The 17,111-nt window shown below is 43.5% G+C and overlaps 1 protein-coding gene across 1 annotated transcript in view; it reads right to left on the reverse strand.

Moving 5' to 3' along the window:
- SH3YL1 (SH3 and SYLF domain containing 1) overlaps positions 1 to 17,111 on the reverse strand; it is a 414,394-nt gene that overhangs the window by 149,181 nt on the left and 248,102 nt on the right. Inside the window, exon 9 of the mRNA XM_069235839.1 lies at positions 10,524 to 10,580. Coding sequence (XP_069091940.1) covers positions 10,524 to 10,580 — 57 coding nt within the window. The remainder of the gene's footprint in view (positions 1 to 10,523; positions 10,581 to 17,111) is intronic.

Genomic DNA, 17,111 nt, shown 5'->3' on the forward strand with positions numbered 1-17,111 from the left:
GGCAGTCCATATGACGAGACAGAAGTACCTGCTACTGAAGCACAGGCTCCAACGACCCAGCAACCCTTATACAATGCTCCACAGTGCATGGCTGAAGATTATGCAACATAAAAATCCACACATTTTCCAAAACCTAAACAGGAACGCTCCCTTAGTGAAACGCATCATCCTTGAGACTGGCAGGACCTTCTCTGTAAATTCACCTGCACAGATGACAAACTGAGCAAAGTGGAATAGTGCCCCCACCGAGGTACAATGAGATTCTTGTAGGCCAAGGGTGACAGTTTGGCAGGATGTGCCCACTAATGTACTGACATGCATAATGAGTGGTTTTATCAGGCTCTCCTTCTGCCAAACTTTGCCAAAACATACTGCACTTCACCGGAGGGCTAACGCAGGTCCCCAACAAGAACTAGACATTTTCTGGATTGCTCTTTTATCATATACACCCAGCAAGTGCCCTGTGTACAAGGCATTGGTCCACCAGCACTCTGGTTTCCCCCAGGGGTAACCCCCCTTCTAGCTGAGTGCAAAGTTTCTAATGTGGAAGGGCATGTTTGCACCCAGTTGGTGCTACAAGGGATGGTGGGAGGGAAGAGGTTTACTGGCTGGTTGGAGTAGCTAGTGTGTTCAGGGATACCCCATAGCTACATGCAGTTACTAACATGGCTTAGAAAGAACAGTTAGTACAACACCCTGGACAGCTGATGGGACAAAGAGCGAGGACAGGCATCTCATTATGACAGCTAGGCTCCCTTAAACTGCTATCACAAAATGGAAATCCTACAAAAAGGGGTGCAGTAACACAGCTACATCTCGTCACCTGGAACGTCTGGGGGCTGAATAACCCCAAGAAAGTGAGATAGGTTCTGGCTACTTAGACAGACACAAGATAGATGTAGCTCTCTTTCAAGAGACACACCTGATGGTCGAAAGAACCCCCTACTTTACCGCAAATTGGTGTGGCTACAAAGCACTAGAGACATATTCCTCTTAAACCATGGGCACAACTCTCAACATTAAGTATCTTGTTCCATTCATGATACTCCATGAGATCAATGATCCTCAGGGGAGATTCAATCTGGTTCAGACCTTGATATATGAGACATTTCGGTTTTGAATTTCTATGGCCGAAATTCTAATGATGCTGACTTTTACTGAACAGCTTTGGTGTAAATACACAGCAGAGTCCCCACAACATATAAATAAACTTTGACCTAGTCCTGGACCAACAAGCGGATTGTTCAAACCTGGCATCCACTCACACCACAAGGCTGCAACTGCTCTTGCAACTGTGCTTGCCACTGCCATGACTGCCGGGAACCTACCTGATATTTGAGGTCTGCGACATCCTGAAGGGAACGCATTTATAGACAGTGTATGCCTCATGGGCCAAGCTGTACCACTGGCCGGGCACAAAAGAAACATGGGCGGAAATAGTTTAAAAACAGTTGGATCACACCCCAATCACAATCACCCTAGCACTGTCGGGCCTGGCTATCAGAGCTTTTATTTGGTAGCTAATTACTCAATAACGCCTTCTAAAAGGAGGTGCGGACCGAAAACCTTAACTTCCTCCAGAGGCACCACTAGGAAGGCCCTTAAGGCCTACTTGTGTGGGACATGCATTGAAAACAACATAATGTCTGTAAAGCCCTGCATACTCAACTCGATACACTTGAGTGTAAACTGAGAAGCTTAGAGATTTAACTATATTAGATCCCTGACGCACAGGGACTGCAGAGGCTTTGTACCAAAGAAGATGAATTTACCTCTACACTGGATTTAGAGCCGAAACATTCACATAGTCCTCACGGGTGAGAGAATATGGAAAAGCTGAGCGACCAAGTAGAACATTGGCGGCCATGTTGCATGAACACTATGTAGCGCCTGCAATAGCTCAGCTACAAAGCAACTCAGGGCAGACCCTTTATGAGGTGGAGAATGTACGTGAAGAATTTGAAAAGCACTGCACTGTGCTACAGACCTTCCTGACAAGCAATCGCACTAGGGATTACACTGTATACTTCTACTGTATCGTCATGAAAGACAAATTCTTGGCTACACCCCTTATGCTGGATGAAATCACAGCCGTGATCCCCAGCCTCTCCACTTGCAAGGCTGCTGGAAGCAATGGCTTCCCTGCAGTGCTTTATAAAGCCTATTCATCTCTGCCTGCACCCCTGCTACTGAGAGTCTATAGTAAAGCATTGCAAAACCTCATTACAACTTAAAACCTGGCAAATCTACCTCATAATGTGAAACACACTGCCCATTGTCACTAACAAATGTTAGCACAAACATCCTTGCCAAGGTTCTGCTTCTGTCTTGCTGCAGGACCCAGCCCTCCCGGACCTGGCATGTCCACAACTCACAATCACTGCACCCTCTTTGTGCTTATGCATCAGATGAACCTTCAATTGAAAGCAGTGGCAGTCTTCCTCTATGCCTCCAATGTATTCGACTCCCTGGAGAGGTCCAAACTTTTCATCATCCTTGAAAAGATATACCTTCCTGTCATTTATATCTGCAGGGGTGACGGCTACTACGTACGGCCCACCCTGCCAGAGTGAGGCTGAAAGGCCTTCTCTCTGACCCCATGCCATTGAGTGTCAACAACTGACAGGGATGCCCTCTCTGCTCATTTCTGTACATGATTGCTTCCGTATCATTGGTCTGTGCAGTAAGACAATTACATGCACAGTGCGGGTTAAAGTTTACACACCGCAATGTATTCATCTTGTTATATGCTGACAATGTAACCCTATACATTAATGACCCAGATACCAACCTCAGCCAGGTCATCAGAATTTCCACTGTTTAAAACACTATCAGGGGTCACCATAAGCTGGAATAAATCAACCCTTTTCACGTGGCACTTGTGTGACCACGCTGGAGTATCCCATTCCCTGGTGTACCACCTCAGTGAAATACCTGTGCATCTGGGTCAGTTGAGATAAAAACATTGTACTGACCAAAAACTATGGAACATCCATGGTGAAAAGAGAAGGCTAGGTTGAAAGTGGAATCACTTGCCTCTCTCCTTAATGGGGCGTCTAGTCCTAGTGAATAAGGTCATTCTACCCTGACTGCTGTATTTTTTGCATAGCATCCTTGTACTGCTAAACAAAGATTCTTCCTCAAACTTTGCTCGCATATGATTTCTTTGCATAAGCAGCAAACCACCACTGATCTCTTGGGAAGCTGTCACATTGTCCTTTAAGCTGGGTGGACTGCCAGCACCAGATTTGGAAATATACATCTATGCACTCAAGAAAACTTTGCCCATTACTGGATGCACTCCCTCACTCCATATGGTACACATAGTGATTGAGCACAACACAACTCCTTAATAGCATTGCTTGGTCAAGGGGCTTGCACTCAAAGAGCCTGTGACACTCCCTCTAGCACAATAAAGCTCCCTAAACTTAATGCCCCAGTGCAAGCCATTACCTGCTGATCCAACTAATACAGGAACCACAGACCCTTTGCAGACTTTGGTGTTTGGGACTGCACACACATTGGGGGATGTCTATCCTGATGGCCACTTTATCGACTATGACTCCTTTACCAACGCCATAGAGAGTACAACTCTAGAGCAGTTCACTTCTGTTCCAAAGCACTCTCTAAATAACTTAAACCCCAATTTTTTGCAGGCCCCCTTACTGGGTGAGCCCCTAGACGAGCTCATCCCACGCCCTCCATCAGACACCAAGTTACCAACCTGTACACAAACATACATTCTGAGGCACTGGTGGAACAAGGCCCGGAAAGCCTGAATGTGGGGCGGCTATCACTGACAAGCAATGAAGTACTGCTGCAAGCAAACTGAGAACCTGCCCCCAAAAGGTAAGCTGTGTCGCAGGCTACGTCTTGACTCCTGCTGCTTGCAGTTTAGGGTTCGGGAAGCAGAGTTTATGCATGTGGCTTGGCGCTACCCAGCTATACACAACTCTTTGTCAAGGGTTTTAGAGATCCTCTCACAAATGGTGGGGCTTCCATTGGATTGTTCCCCGCGGTTTGCACTCTTGGGTTATATGGCTAACATCTAAAGTGGTGTACATGGCTTTGTTAATAGCTTTTATCATCTTTGTTAATATCGCAGTGCTGCTGGCTGAGAGAAGGGTAGGGTGACGTGTGTGATGGACAGGACCCCCATGGCCAGGAAATGCTTAATAGATACAGGTCACTTTCAGGAACAACTGGAGATCTACTATTCTACTCTGCATCATGCCAACAGATCTAAAAGTATCTGGGGCCCACTGGTATCCTACTTACTTACTGCTAATGTTCTTCAAGATGGGTTGAGCCTGTGACCTGGCTAATGTGAGAGAAGGAGATAGACACACACATTTTTCACCCCTTGCACATATCGTGCCTGACTACCGGTCAGCAGACACTGCAGTTTGAGACACTGCCGTTTGTGACTGCTTGTACTTGCCTGGGTGGCACAGGCATATTACATGAACATTAGACTAAGAAAGAACTGTTAGCCCCACCTGCAGTGCAAATGTGCAATGATATTTTGCAGTAGAGCTTCTATGATTTGGAAATGTTGGGGTAACTGAGATCTACCTACACCTGTGTGTACCCTATCTTTACAAACTGCGTATTTTTATGTTGTTTGTTGTCGCTTACTCAATAAAACTGGTAAGAACTGAACAAAATGTTTAACATTATTGTAGGCTGGATTTTTAACTGATGTGTTTTTCTGCTTTGCTTGCACGCACTCCTCTTCTGCAAGGACGAAGCTTGAGTTTTAATCCTGTAAGACCTTGAGTCCTCTAATGTAAAACAGGGCACGTAATTTCTTATGCTTAGTCTCACTTCAACACTTGTCAATAACTTGCCCCTTGTAAGGGAAGGATATGCTTCCCAACCCATGAGAACATCACTCTTTGCTAGTTTAGTAGTTGCACTGTGGTCGGTAGGACTGCCTCCGTAGTAGACCATTTTTTCACATTAAAAAAATGTGATCCCTTGCATTTTCTGCACTTAGTATGTGGAAAAGCAAATGCTCTTTCAATCATGCTCCAAATAACAGATGGTGCAAATTTAAGAAACAATGCTATTTCCTTTCTGTGAACCTGCTTAAAGTAACACAAGTTCTAGTGAATGTGTGGATCGACCCAAACACGTCTCGTGCAGCTCACAGGGCCAAGTGTCCTTCCATCAGCCCACCTCTGGGTGGGGTAAAATATTACACCACTCCCACTACAGCACAGCTGTTCAAGTGTTCCTGGACAGGAGGCTACTGGCTTCACTCTCAGCAGCATTTGGTGCTTGTTCTGGGACCAGTAGGTACAAAACCTGTGGTAAGCAGTTTTTGCAGTTTCTTCTGTCAGGACAACCAGCTACAAACAGGCACACACTTAAGGGATATACTTTATTGAGTACATCTCTACTGAAGGTAGAGACTACTTGTAAAAAGGTAAATCTTTTCACACAAAGAAAGACATCCAAAAGTAGTTTATTAAGGACAATGCATATAACGCCCCACCCCTCAGCAACATCTAGCTTCTGTGTGCTCATTTTAACTCCTCACATTTAAACATATACATTCCCAACACTTAGCAACCAAGTAAAGTTCTAAAGTTTAGGGGAAGCATGATGGCAGACAAAGTGAATGCCTTGGATATCTGACTGCCTAGAATTTGACACACCTCCCTCTCAATAACACAAAAAAACTAAAAACTAAAACATATATAAAAATCTTAACACTATAGTATGCACTACAAATGAATGTCATGACACCCATAAGCAATACACATTTGAAATGTAATTTTAAAAGATCTGTGGACAATATCACACATAATCATTGAATCTACTGGGTTTCTTTAGCACCCTCTTACTTTTCCTTCTCTCATCATTCAGTACATTCTCTGTTGTACCTGTGGCACTGTCCTCACCACCACATTTTTCCCCAACTGCTATTCTTCCCAGATTCCAAATGCAATGACTGCTTGTTTTTACTGCATTTAAAAAAAAAAACTTTTTATAACTGTTCTGGGTTGACTAAACTTGTCAGTTTGACCTCCTCTCCTGGGAATTTGTATCTTTAACAAATATCCACCTTTGACTTGTGTGGTCTTTACCTTCTCTCAAAATTCTCCTTCCTTTTCTTCACAGTTTCAGTTAGTTTCTTTGCCCTCCCAATCTTCTTTAATTGCAGAGACACTAACTCTTCCCAGGGTTCTTGTTTTACCTGTGAGCAACCTACTTGATTGTTTGTAGCTCTCTTTTTGAACAAAAAGAAAGGAGTTACACCAGTTGAAGAATGTGGTGTCAGTCTGCACATATTCACCTTGTTTTTAAGTTCTTTCATCCAGTTTAACCCATTCCTCAAATAATGTTGAATGCTATCTAACATATTTGTTGAGGTGCTCAATCATTTCATTAACTTGTGGGTGGTATGAAGACTTTTTTTTTTACGTTTAATGCCCCTCTCCCACAAGAATGCTTCTATAGATTTTGAAGTCAACTGAAACCCATTATCTGTCAACAGAAAACCGGGAAAGCCTTCTCTTCCAAAAACGTCCTCTAAGAAGTCCATAAATACATTAGTCTCTACTGAGTTCACGATTTTTACCCGAGACCATCTAGAATACATGTCCTTACATGATTATAAATTTGTCGGTACTAGAATTAAAGGTCCAACTAATGTCTAGAACTGCATCAACCCGCTGACCAGATGCCTAGTCTGTAACAACCATGAGTTGAGTTTTGCATTTTAGTATATTCTTACACCACTCCCTCGATCATAAGATCCATGCCAGGACGCCAATAGCTCGCCTAATTCTCCCTTTAGCCTTACAGATTCCTGGATGACCCTCAAGGCCACTCTCAATCAGTCTCATCCTTACATTAACTGGTGGAATCAATCTATTAACCCTCATGATCAACCCATTTTCTTCAGAAAGTTCACCTTGGGCATTACAACGTCCTTTGATAACACTATTATATTTGTCCTTGAATGACCACCCATCCTTCAATTGACCCTTTACTGCTTGTAATTCCTTGTCGTTCTCTTGTTCTTGCCTCCATTCTTCTTGTATGATACCACTAGACACTACACATACATGATCATCCTCAAATCCATGTTCTTCACACTCTGCCTGCTCACAATCTGTGCTGTCGGACACATATAATCTTGAACAATAATCTGCTATAGTGTTCATTACTCCTCACAAACATGATACTACACATTTGTATTCCTGTAATATAACTACCCATCTTCTTATCCTATTGGATTCTGCATCAATTCCTTTTTTCCCCAAAATCTCCACTAATGGTTTATTATCCGTCTTTACTTCAAAGGGTCTAACCCATAAAACATTTCGGAGTTTTCTTGCTGACCAATAAACAGCTACGGCTTCCTTCTCAATTACGGAATAATTGGCCTCTGCTCCACGTAAACCTCTTGGGATAAATAAAATGGTATTTACTTCATTTCTCGTCACTTGTTGTAACACTGCTCGGAGTCCCTTTGCACTAGCAGCAGTCCTCAGAATGGTCTTGGCTCCTGGTTCAAAGCTGCCCAGACTAGATGCATTCCTCAAATTCACCTTCCCTCCTTGAATCTCTGCCTTACATGCCTCTGACCAAGTAAACTCAGTTCCTTTTTTAAGTAATTCCCTCATTTTACTACACCTTTCAGCAAAGGTAGGAACATTTCACCAATTCTACTTCATTAGTTGGACTCTGCATCTGTGCAGTTGTTTTCAAAAGATCCTCTGTGGGATGAATCCCTTGTCTTAGTTAATCACGTGTCTTAGTTAATCAAACTCCGTAACCCTAAATTTGAATTTTTTATGTTTTAATGCCAAACGGTTTATACTGAACTTCTTCAACACTTCTTGTAATCTATTATCATGTTCATCTCTTGTTCTACCGTATACGAGAACAGCATCCTGGTATATCGTTAATCCTCTAACACCATTCAACACATGTCCCATAGCTCTCTGAAAAACCTCTGCTGCTGAAATCGAGCCAAGCAGCATACACATGTATTTAAATGATCCAAACAGGGGTATGAATGCTGTAAAATCTTGGGATGACCGATGCTAGGCAATCTGGTGATACAACAAGGTTAGATCCAGTGAGGAGAAAATCTAGCCCCACCTAAACTACACGTTTCTGTTATATTTGGTAGGGGATAGTGGTCAAATACGACAGCCTTATTCAGTTCTCCCAGGTTAAAAGAAAGTCATACATCTCCATTAGCCTTCCTTGCCATCACCACAAGTGACAACCATTCTATGCCTTCTACCTTTTGAATGACATAATTATGTAACCTCTCCAACTCTTTCTTCATAGCTTGCCTTGCCATAATAGGTACACCTCTCACCTTGCATGCTCTGAGTACAGATCTGCAGATTACTTATCTTTGGTAGATAATGCAAATCTAGTTTCTTTAGACTTTTTTCATACTCATTGAACCCATTCACATCATTGTCATTTAAATCAGGTAAATACTCAAAAACTTCCTTTCCCCAGGGCCTAGGAAGTGTAGTAATAATGATGTTTTTCACTCAGGACTTAAAGATGTGACACAAACCCTGGCATAGTGACTAAACTCTGTTTTTCCACTTCTGACAAGGTATTGCAGGTTCTCCAGGTGAAGTTAAAAAACACAGTGGTGCAGTAACATTTGCCATAATGAACACTATACACACTTATACCTTAAGTACTAAGTACACACACTCACTCTCCACACACATATATAGACCAGTATCTGAACTGATACCAGAGTGCACAATATGCACACACTTGCACTGGTATCTGATCTGATACCCGAGTACCTATATGTGAGAGTAAATAGAAAACAATACCAAGCAACTAAAATAGATGTTATTGTGCTGAAAAATCTGTTCTTTGTCCTGTTTCAAATTCTGCCTCTTATTAACCATAATTCATCCACTGTTGTTGATGCCCCTTTTAAAAAATAAAAAAAAACAATAAGCTCTTCACCTTTGGATTGATGATACTGAACACACCTTTACTGGATCACCATGACTAAATGTTCTGCTGCTTAAAGTACATTAGTTCTCCGGCTAATAAAATGGCTCCTCTTCTGGGTCACGCACGGTCACCAGACGTCTTGTTGTAGAGCGAGATGACAAGGTTGTAAAATAAAAATGTTTGAGGAGATGCGCACAAACCTTTGTTACGATAACAAGGGCTTCCGTGAGCGTTTTGACTATGTCAGTGATCCGAATCCAGCACAGGAAGAACACAAAAATGCTGGAATGAGAAGCCGAACACAGAGGAAAACAGCCAACATTCAGCTCTTCAATAATTTGAATTCAAAGCTCACACAAGAATATATACATGCATTAAGCAGTTCTAAATGCGGTCCTTGTGCAAAGCTATGTATGTCCCCAACATGAAGCTTTGTTCTTACCTGCACAAATTTTCGCTAAATGCTTTGGCCAAGCATGTGATGTTTTTCGAAGTTGGTGTAATCACTTTTAATCGCACAGCAGTGAAGTCCGTATCTGGCAAGAATCCAAGGTTTATCACCTTACCACTGTTTTCAGGCTAACTTCCCAACGATTAACACTACCACTCGATAGTCCCCCCCCAAAAAAAAAAAAGACTGTACTGAAGTGAGCAACACGGATGTTGAGGCCTGATAGTAGGATTTGTAAGATCCCATCCTCGTTGCCAATGTAAAAAGGTAAATCTCTTCACACAAAGGAAGTGATCCAAAAGTAGCTTATTAAGAGCAATGCATATAAAGCCTCACCCATCAGCAAAGTCCAGCTTGTCATTGTTCGTTCTAACTCCTCACATTTAAACATATACATTCCAATCACTTAGCAACCAAGAGAAGTCCTAAAGCTCAAGGGAAGAGTGATGGCAGACATACAGTGAATGCATAGGATACCTGAATGCCTAGGATACTCAACTACTCCTGCTTTCAAAACCTTAAATCATTCCTATGACTCCTCTGACATAACACTTCGATCCTGGACAATACAACACGTTTACAGGTGACCTAAAAACACAAGCTGCACGACTTAATAAGAAGAAATACTCAAAGCCAGGCTCCATTTTTGGCTATAACTATTGTTTTCCTGGGTATGCTATGTTTATTTTCAGATGGGTAACATTTTGTAAAACGTATTTAGTTTGCTACTGGGTGTTAAATACCTGCATGCCAAAAAGGACCGTTTGCATCTCTAATGACTCAGGGTAATTCAATCTTTTGCAAGAAATCCACACTCAACGCAAAACTTTTTGTTTTCACTGAAAATTAGCGATTACTATGTCTGATTCCAATATTTGTGGCATGCCTTGAAAGTGATTAATCTGTTTTAAAAAGAAGAAATGAACTTGCAGGCAAAAAATGACCCCAAGCTGTTGTGTTGGAAGTGTGAGGGAATATCTGGACAGGTGCTAGCATTAACATCAGTGAGCTTATGTCAAGGCATCCCTAATTGGATGCGCATTCAAATGAGTGCATACATAAGTGAACGTTAACAGACTTCCTTTGCTTAATGCTTCAGGTTTTACAGTACCTTCATCTGCCCAATAATCGTGGAGCTCGGGATACAGTTTGTTTCCGCTTTTTCTCCCTGTAAATAAATAAAAGTCATTTATGAGAAACTCAATATTAAGTCAATTTCAGTCTCATTTATGGGCATTTTGATGGCCATTTCAAATGCTCTGTTTTATGCAGATTCCGTGTTTTGATGGGGATGAAGCATGGTTTTCTACACCTCAGTCTTGAGTGTAATCATTAAATAATTCCAGCCACTGGTCAAGGGGACCTTTTTTGGTCAACAAAGAGAAATTAGGAGCAATCATCAACATAATCAATAAATCATTAAAAAAAACCTTTAGATATCAGTCTATAAAAAGCTAGTGTGAGTAAAAGGGTTTTATTTTCAAACTTTTCTAGTTTTTCATCCATTTATTCATTAGGCATTAATCTTTATATTAACACAACATTAAAAGTGAATATAATCCATCAATCAATATTTGATCATAAAATAGAAAAAAAATTGTTAAAATCACAGTTAGTATAGTTGTATTATAACAAGTGTGTTCCATAAAGGAAACTCCATATTCTAAATAAATTGACATAATGAGAGAAAAAGGTGTCAGTTCAGAAACCCAATGAAGAGTTCTGATGGACAAGTGGACCTTCAGTAACACCTTATCTGGTAGTGACTATATCTAGCTGCAGATTCCTTACCTTTGAATTCTTTCCAGGCATCAGACTGGTTCCGGAAGATTTTCGTGGGCAGTACCCCTACGTGTCATTAGGTTGCATCGATCCGCTCTGTGTTCATTATCAGAGTCATCTGCGCCGGATATGTCATCACAGGTCCTATCTAGGCCCCACCCAGATGCGCTGACATCAGTTTCTTTTCACAACTTTCCATGCCAGAAGCGCAGAGCCATGAAGAAATTGACTACAGGGGCATCAAACTTAATGCCCTGAAAGGGGAGTTCCTGTCCCCAGAAATCAGTTTGTAGAGTGGGGAGGATAGGTGGGTTAGTAACGGATCAGCAGCTAGATATAGCTTCTACCAGATTAGGCGTTACCGAAGGTAAGTAACTTGTCCATCTGGCAGAGACTTCTAGCTGCAGATTCCTTACCTTTGAATAGATACCCAAGCAATGCTATCCCTAGAAGTGGGTTAGAAAGTCCTACAGGACCGAACGGGCAAAGTGCTTGTCCCTACAGACCTGTGCAGAGATGCCCATGTTGCCGCCCGACAGATGTCAAGGACTGGAACTCCATGTGCTACTGTAGTGATCACAGCTTTAGCTCAGGTAGAATGAGCACCCCCCCATCCCCCTCAGGGGTTACATTTTGGCCAGTGTGCAGCAGATCTTAATTCAGAGTACGACCCACCTCGAGATGGTCCGCTTCTGCACTGCCTGACCTTTCTTAGCACCCATGTACCCTACAAAAAGTTTTAAGTCCAGGCGGTGGAGCCTCTCCTATTCTTTAGAAGGATGTGGGAGTGCAGAAAAAGCAGGCAAGGTGAATGAGTGGCCTAAATGAAAGGGCTTGACCACTTTGGCAAAAAAGAGGCCCAATGGATGGAAGTAGTACTGAAACAGGACCCAGTATTTCAAATAATGTGTCTGCGCTGCCAAGTAACAGGTGTGAAAGTCAGGTAGTGCAAGAGAGCCTGACTGCAGCAGTCATAAAATCTCCCAGAGTATTTTTGGTTGATCATCTTTCCAGGTTAAGTGAAATAATATCCACATCAACTGATCAAAGGAGTGTAGCGGTAGGAGGATGGGTAGATGAGGGAACCGATACAAACGTTTAGGAAATACCACCATCTTAATTACAGAAATCCTCCCAAGCAAGGATGACGCATCCAGCGTCATACACTTGCAGAAATCTTCTCAAGGGCAGCACCAAAAATTCTATGAATCAAGTCATTGTAGTCTTATGCAGCCTATGTCCAGAGGTACCTTATGCTGTCTGGACTCCAAAGACTGGACAGGGCAGTCATCCGTGAGTGAGAAGATCTCTGATTTAGATCTGTTAATGGAAAGCCCAGAGTAACCCCCCCGAATCAGATATCGTCACTAATAATAGGTGGGATGTTGGTGTCTGAATGTTGAATGTATAGGATTATGTCATCTGGAGACAGGGAGCATTCCCAAGGCACAGACAATTATGCAAGTGTAACTCCCGCATATAGCAGGCCAAGGGCTCTATAGCCAGGGTGAAAATCAATGGGGACAGGGGCATCCTTGTGTGTTCCTGCCAACCTGAAAAACAGGTGAGTAGAGGTTATTCACACAAACTCCAGTCATGGGTGTTGTGTCTAGTAAGGTTATGAACGATAAAAAGTATTTACCCAGTCCGAGCCTGCGGGGTGCCTCCATCATGAAGGGCCAGTCCAAAGAATCAAATGCTTTTTCCACATCAAGCAAAATAGTGACAAAGGCCAGCTGTGGGTCAACCCTGTGAAGAATGGTCATTTACAAACAAAGGTTAACGGAGGTGGCCCACTCTACAATAAAGGCAGATTGATATGGCAGTACCAAGATTTGCACCAGGGGCTGGAGCCTTTGGGCAAGGATCTGGGCAAATATCTTGCTGCCCGTGTGTAAGAGCGACAGGGCCCAGTAGGAAGCGATCATGGATGGGTTCTCATTGGGTTGATGACTTAACTGGTATGCCATTGGCACCTGGCACTTTACCTCTGGAAACTCTTTTAATAGTGCCCTCAACATCCTTGATTGTTACTGGGGAAATCTGGATTTCCCTGGCCTTACCGCACAGGTAGGCCAATGCGAGCTAGTCCAGGTATGATGACATGTCTGGATGTTCTCTGTAGGGCCTAGAGGTATTCAGGCGTTCATATTAAGATTAGAATTTATTGAGTAATGAGAGGGGATCAGTAGTAATATCCCCGGTGCTGCAGGATATATTACCCACTCCTGTGGACTCTTGCTTGCAGGTGATGATCCAGGTAATGGTTTTATCCAGTCTTTTCCTCTCACCAAATGTGCACACCCATGCACCCCATTCCAGGTTTGGAACGTCCTGCTCTGCTTCCTCTCTGAACTCCCACAGTGTGATTTGTAATTGGGCCAAGATTACCTTATCTCTTTGTTGTGTAGTAGGTCATTTATAGGTGTCTGAATTGGAATTCCAGCCTAGAGAGGAGAGTACAGATGAAGAAGAACACCTTCACTTTTAGATATGCAAATGCCATGAATGTAGGCTTTGAAGACCTCCCAGGGTGTCAGTCTATCCCACAGTGTTCATTGAGCCTAAAAGATGTGAGGATTGCAGCACCAACCTTCCCCTCATCTTGGACTTCCAGCCCATGTAGTCTACATGCATAAAACAGAAAGGCTGTAGTTGGTGATAAGACTTCATTGACAAGTGGTGAGATGGTGCATGAGAGGATGTCCACAGAGTGCACTCTGTGTCTGTATGCTCAAAAGCAACCACGTATCCAGTCGTAAGAGGGCATCATGTACCAGAGGATAAAAAGTGTGTCCACTTGATTGGAGTGCAGTGGTGCAGTGCTCGCCAGGCATCTACCAGGTCACGAAGGTACATAATTTGCTTAGGGCCACCATAGTGCGTAGCACAGAACGAGTACTCCCAGAGGACCTATCCTGTGCCGTGGAGAAGGCAGGGCTGAAATCTACCCCCCACTCTCCCCGCCAACAGTAGACCAGTCAAATACCTGTACAATGTCATCAACATTCATGATGTATACGTTAACTAATAGCAGGTGATTCCAATTTAATATGCCAGCAAACGCTACCAGCCAGCATTGAGTGTTTGTGATTTGTACTATGAGAAAGTAGTCAACAGATTTGCAGATGAGGGTGGCCACTCCTCTTGAGTAAGTAGAGTATGAGGAAATGTAGAGAGTAACACACCTAGGTGTAGTCAGGGGGAGCAATGGATCGCCTGGATCATGGCTATGTTAATTTTATGACAATCAAGGTAGGCCATCATCTGTCTATCATTACGGGGGTTGTTGAGACCTCACACATGCCATGACAAAAGAGTAATCATGTGAATATGTAGTGGAGTGTTTCTAGTCATAGTAGTGAGTGAACTGCGCTGCACGAGGATCGAATCTTAATGTGATCAAGATAAGAGGCATCTATGTCTGTAACTGTAACTGCAGAAACCATAAACGGAAAGTACATCAACAAACTGACATCAATATGCGATGCAACCGCCCCCCCCCCTCCCACACACAGACCCAAAATGTTGGCAAATTACCCAAGTTTACCTAAAGAAATTCTGTAAGGCAAGAAGAAATAGAGAAAAGCAAACATATTGTTTGAAACATGGGCACTAAGAGCAATAGATGAGCTTCATCTAGACTGGGGCACCAAAAGTGCACAGCGTTTCCCAGAGCAAGTCCGTAGGACAGTCACAGTGCATGTTGTAACCGACATCCAAAAGACTGCATGCAAGTGAAAAATCCCATCAAAGGTGGTGGGCAGGACATATCATCAAAACCAGGTTGTATTGGCATGGATGAGCTGCCGGAAGTGACCGTCCAGAAGCAATAAAGCTCTGAAATCAGAGGCATGGAGTATTGTGGACCTAGCGATTGGTAAGAAAACATTATGACAGTCAGGCACTGGACAAAGCAGGCCAGAGGGCAGTTATTCATTGTTGCTAACAGCAGGGGTACCCCATCTTTCATCAGCACAGGAGGAGATCGGGTTGGAGGGGACCGAGGACTCACCCGTGCCTGTAGTGATGTGGTTTTCAATAAAGTCAAGAGCGCTGGAGAGCTGTAAAAAAAAAAAAAGGAGCTTTTACCCCTGTGTTCAAGGCATAACTTGACCAGGAAGGGCACTGAATATTTCAATGCTTGAGATCGAAGGATGTTTTTTACTTCCTGGAAAGGGTGGCGAGCCTCTTGCACCACTGGGTTGAAGTCTGGAAAAAAAGATATTTTCAACCCCTCCTACTGTAGAACTGGGTTATCTCTGTTCAACCGCAGTCTGAGATCTCTGCCCCTGTAATTCACCAGACAGGCTATGATGGGACATGGAGTTTGCCTTGGTTTGGGAGCAAGCATCCGGTGACCCCTTTCCACTAGGAAGTCAGAGGACAATTTCTTTCAACCAAAGTGGGTGTCCAGAGGGCTTTCAACAAATTCCTCAACGTTGGTATTGGTAGCTGATTCAGATACCCACTTGCGTTGATTTGCTGGGATCTGCCTTCCAAAATATAAATTTTCAGCTAGAACACACATGAGCTCCCACATCTATGCTAGGAGTCTGAGATCAAGCTCTCGCCGAACGTCTTCCAATTCAGAGATGTGGGCCTTGGCTCTCGTCATCCTGAACTGCACACTCTCATATACAATCAAGGTGAGCATCAAAGGAGCCCATTTTGCCATCAACAGAGGACAGGCCCTCTCTAAGTTCCTTGAACTTAGATGTAACATCAGGATCATCAAGATCGCCACTGTCCAAGGCTGATTGGTCTTTATGTTCCCTGGACAGGTGCTTGTCAAACTGCAGCTTGGGTTGCTTTTGATCAGCCTTGCTTATGATGGAAAAAGGACGCCAGCGAAGAGTTCAGAGGTGTTTAGGCGGCCTAGAGAACAGTTCCTCAGGGAGAGAAGGGCCCAGTCTGAATAGATAGTCAGAAGTCAGCCTGGGGAATAAAGGGCTGGTGCTCAAAGGGAGGCAAATTGAGTTACAAAGTAATGCATGATGGGAATGTCCTGTGGCTTAGAAAGCGACCAGCGTTAGTGCAGGATAGATACGAAGTGGGCCAACTCAGGTAAGGTGTGTCGAATCAGTCCCAACTACTACTTAAGAGATGATCCCAAGTGGCCCTGATGAGGGTCCTTGTCCAGAGGCCCAATCCCAAGCTGGGGAGGAGGAGGATCATATTGCAATATCTTGGACTCACTGAGGTGGTGAAAGGGCCTTGAACACCACCAAATCTAGAACAGCCCCAATGAGGAGAGAGCTTTGTGTGTGGCACAAGTGCAACCTCTCGTTATTGAGGGAGAACCACAAGGATGACAGGAGTTCAGCCTTCATTTGGAGGTGGTCTACGACTGACTGTGGCAAGCCAGTCATTAAGGTATAGAAATGTGTGCACCCCTGGCCTTCAAAGGTGGGCAATGGCACCTGCCATCACTTTTGTGAACATCTGAGGAGCAAAGGTAAGGCTGAAAGGAAGCACAGTACATTTTAGGTTACATAAAGACTTGTGGCTCCTTTGTGAGCTTGTAACACAACAGGGGCCTGCACCTAGTTTATACTGGTTCAGGGTTAGAAATCAGAGTTGGGACCTTGAGCCAGCGCCCAAATATTCTATATCAGTGGTGGTACAGAAGGAACCGGTGTGCATGCTGGTACAGGTGTATAGGCCAGAACTGGGGATGGTGAGTTCTTGGAAGAGTGTAATCATGAGGCAGATGGCGTGGTGATCAGGCCGCCACCTGAAATCTGTCTGAAACCCCTCCAGCTACAACATTGCTTCTTCAAAGACCACTATCTGATGCAGGGTTTAAGATGGTCAGGGCAATTCAGGGTGCCCCAGGACCAATTTTGGGGCTGGGATGGATTTGGGTGACATCAGAGGAGACGCTCCAATACCATCCTGATGAACTTTAAGTGGC

Source organism: Pleurodeles waltl, chromosome 5 (assembly GCF_031143425.1).
Source record: "Pleurodeles waltl isolate 20211129_DDA chromosome 5, aPleWal1.hap1.20221129, whole genome shotgun sequence".
NCBI classification, from domain to species: Eukaryota; Metazoa; Chordata; class Amphibia; order Caudata; family Salamandridae; genus Pleurodeles; species Pleurodeles waltl.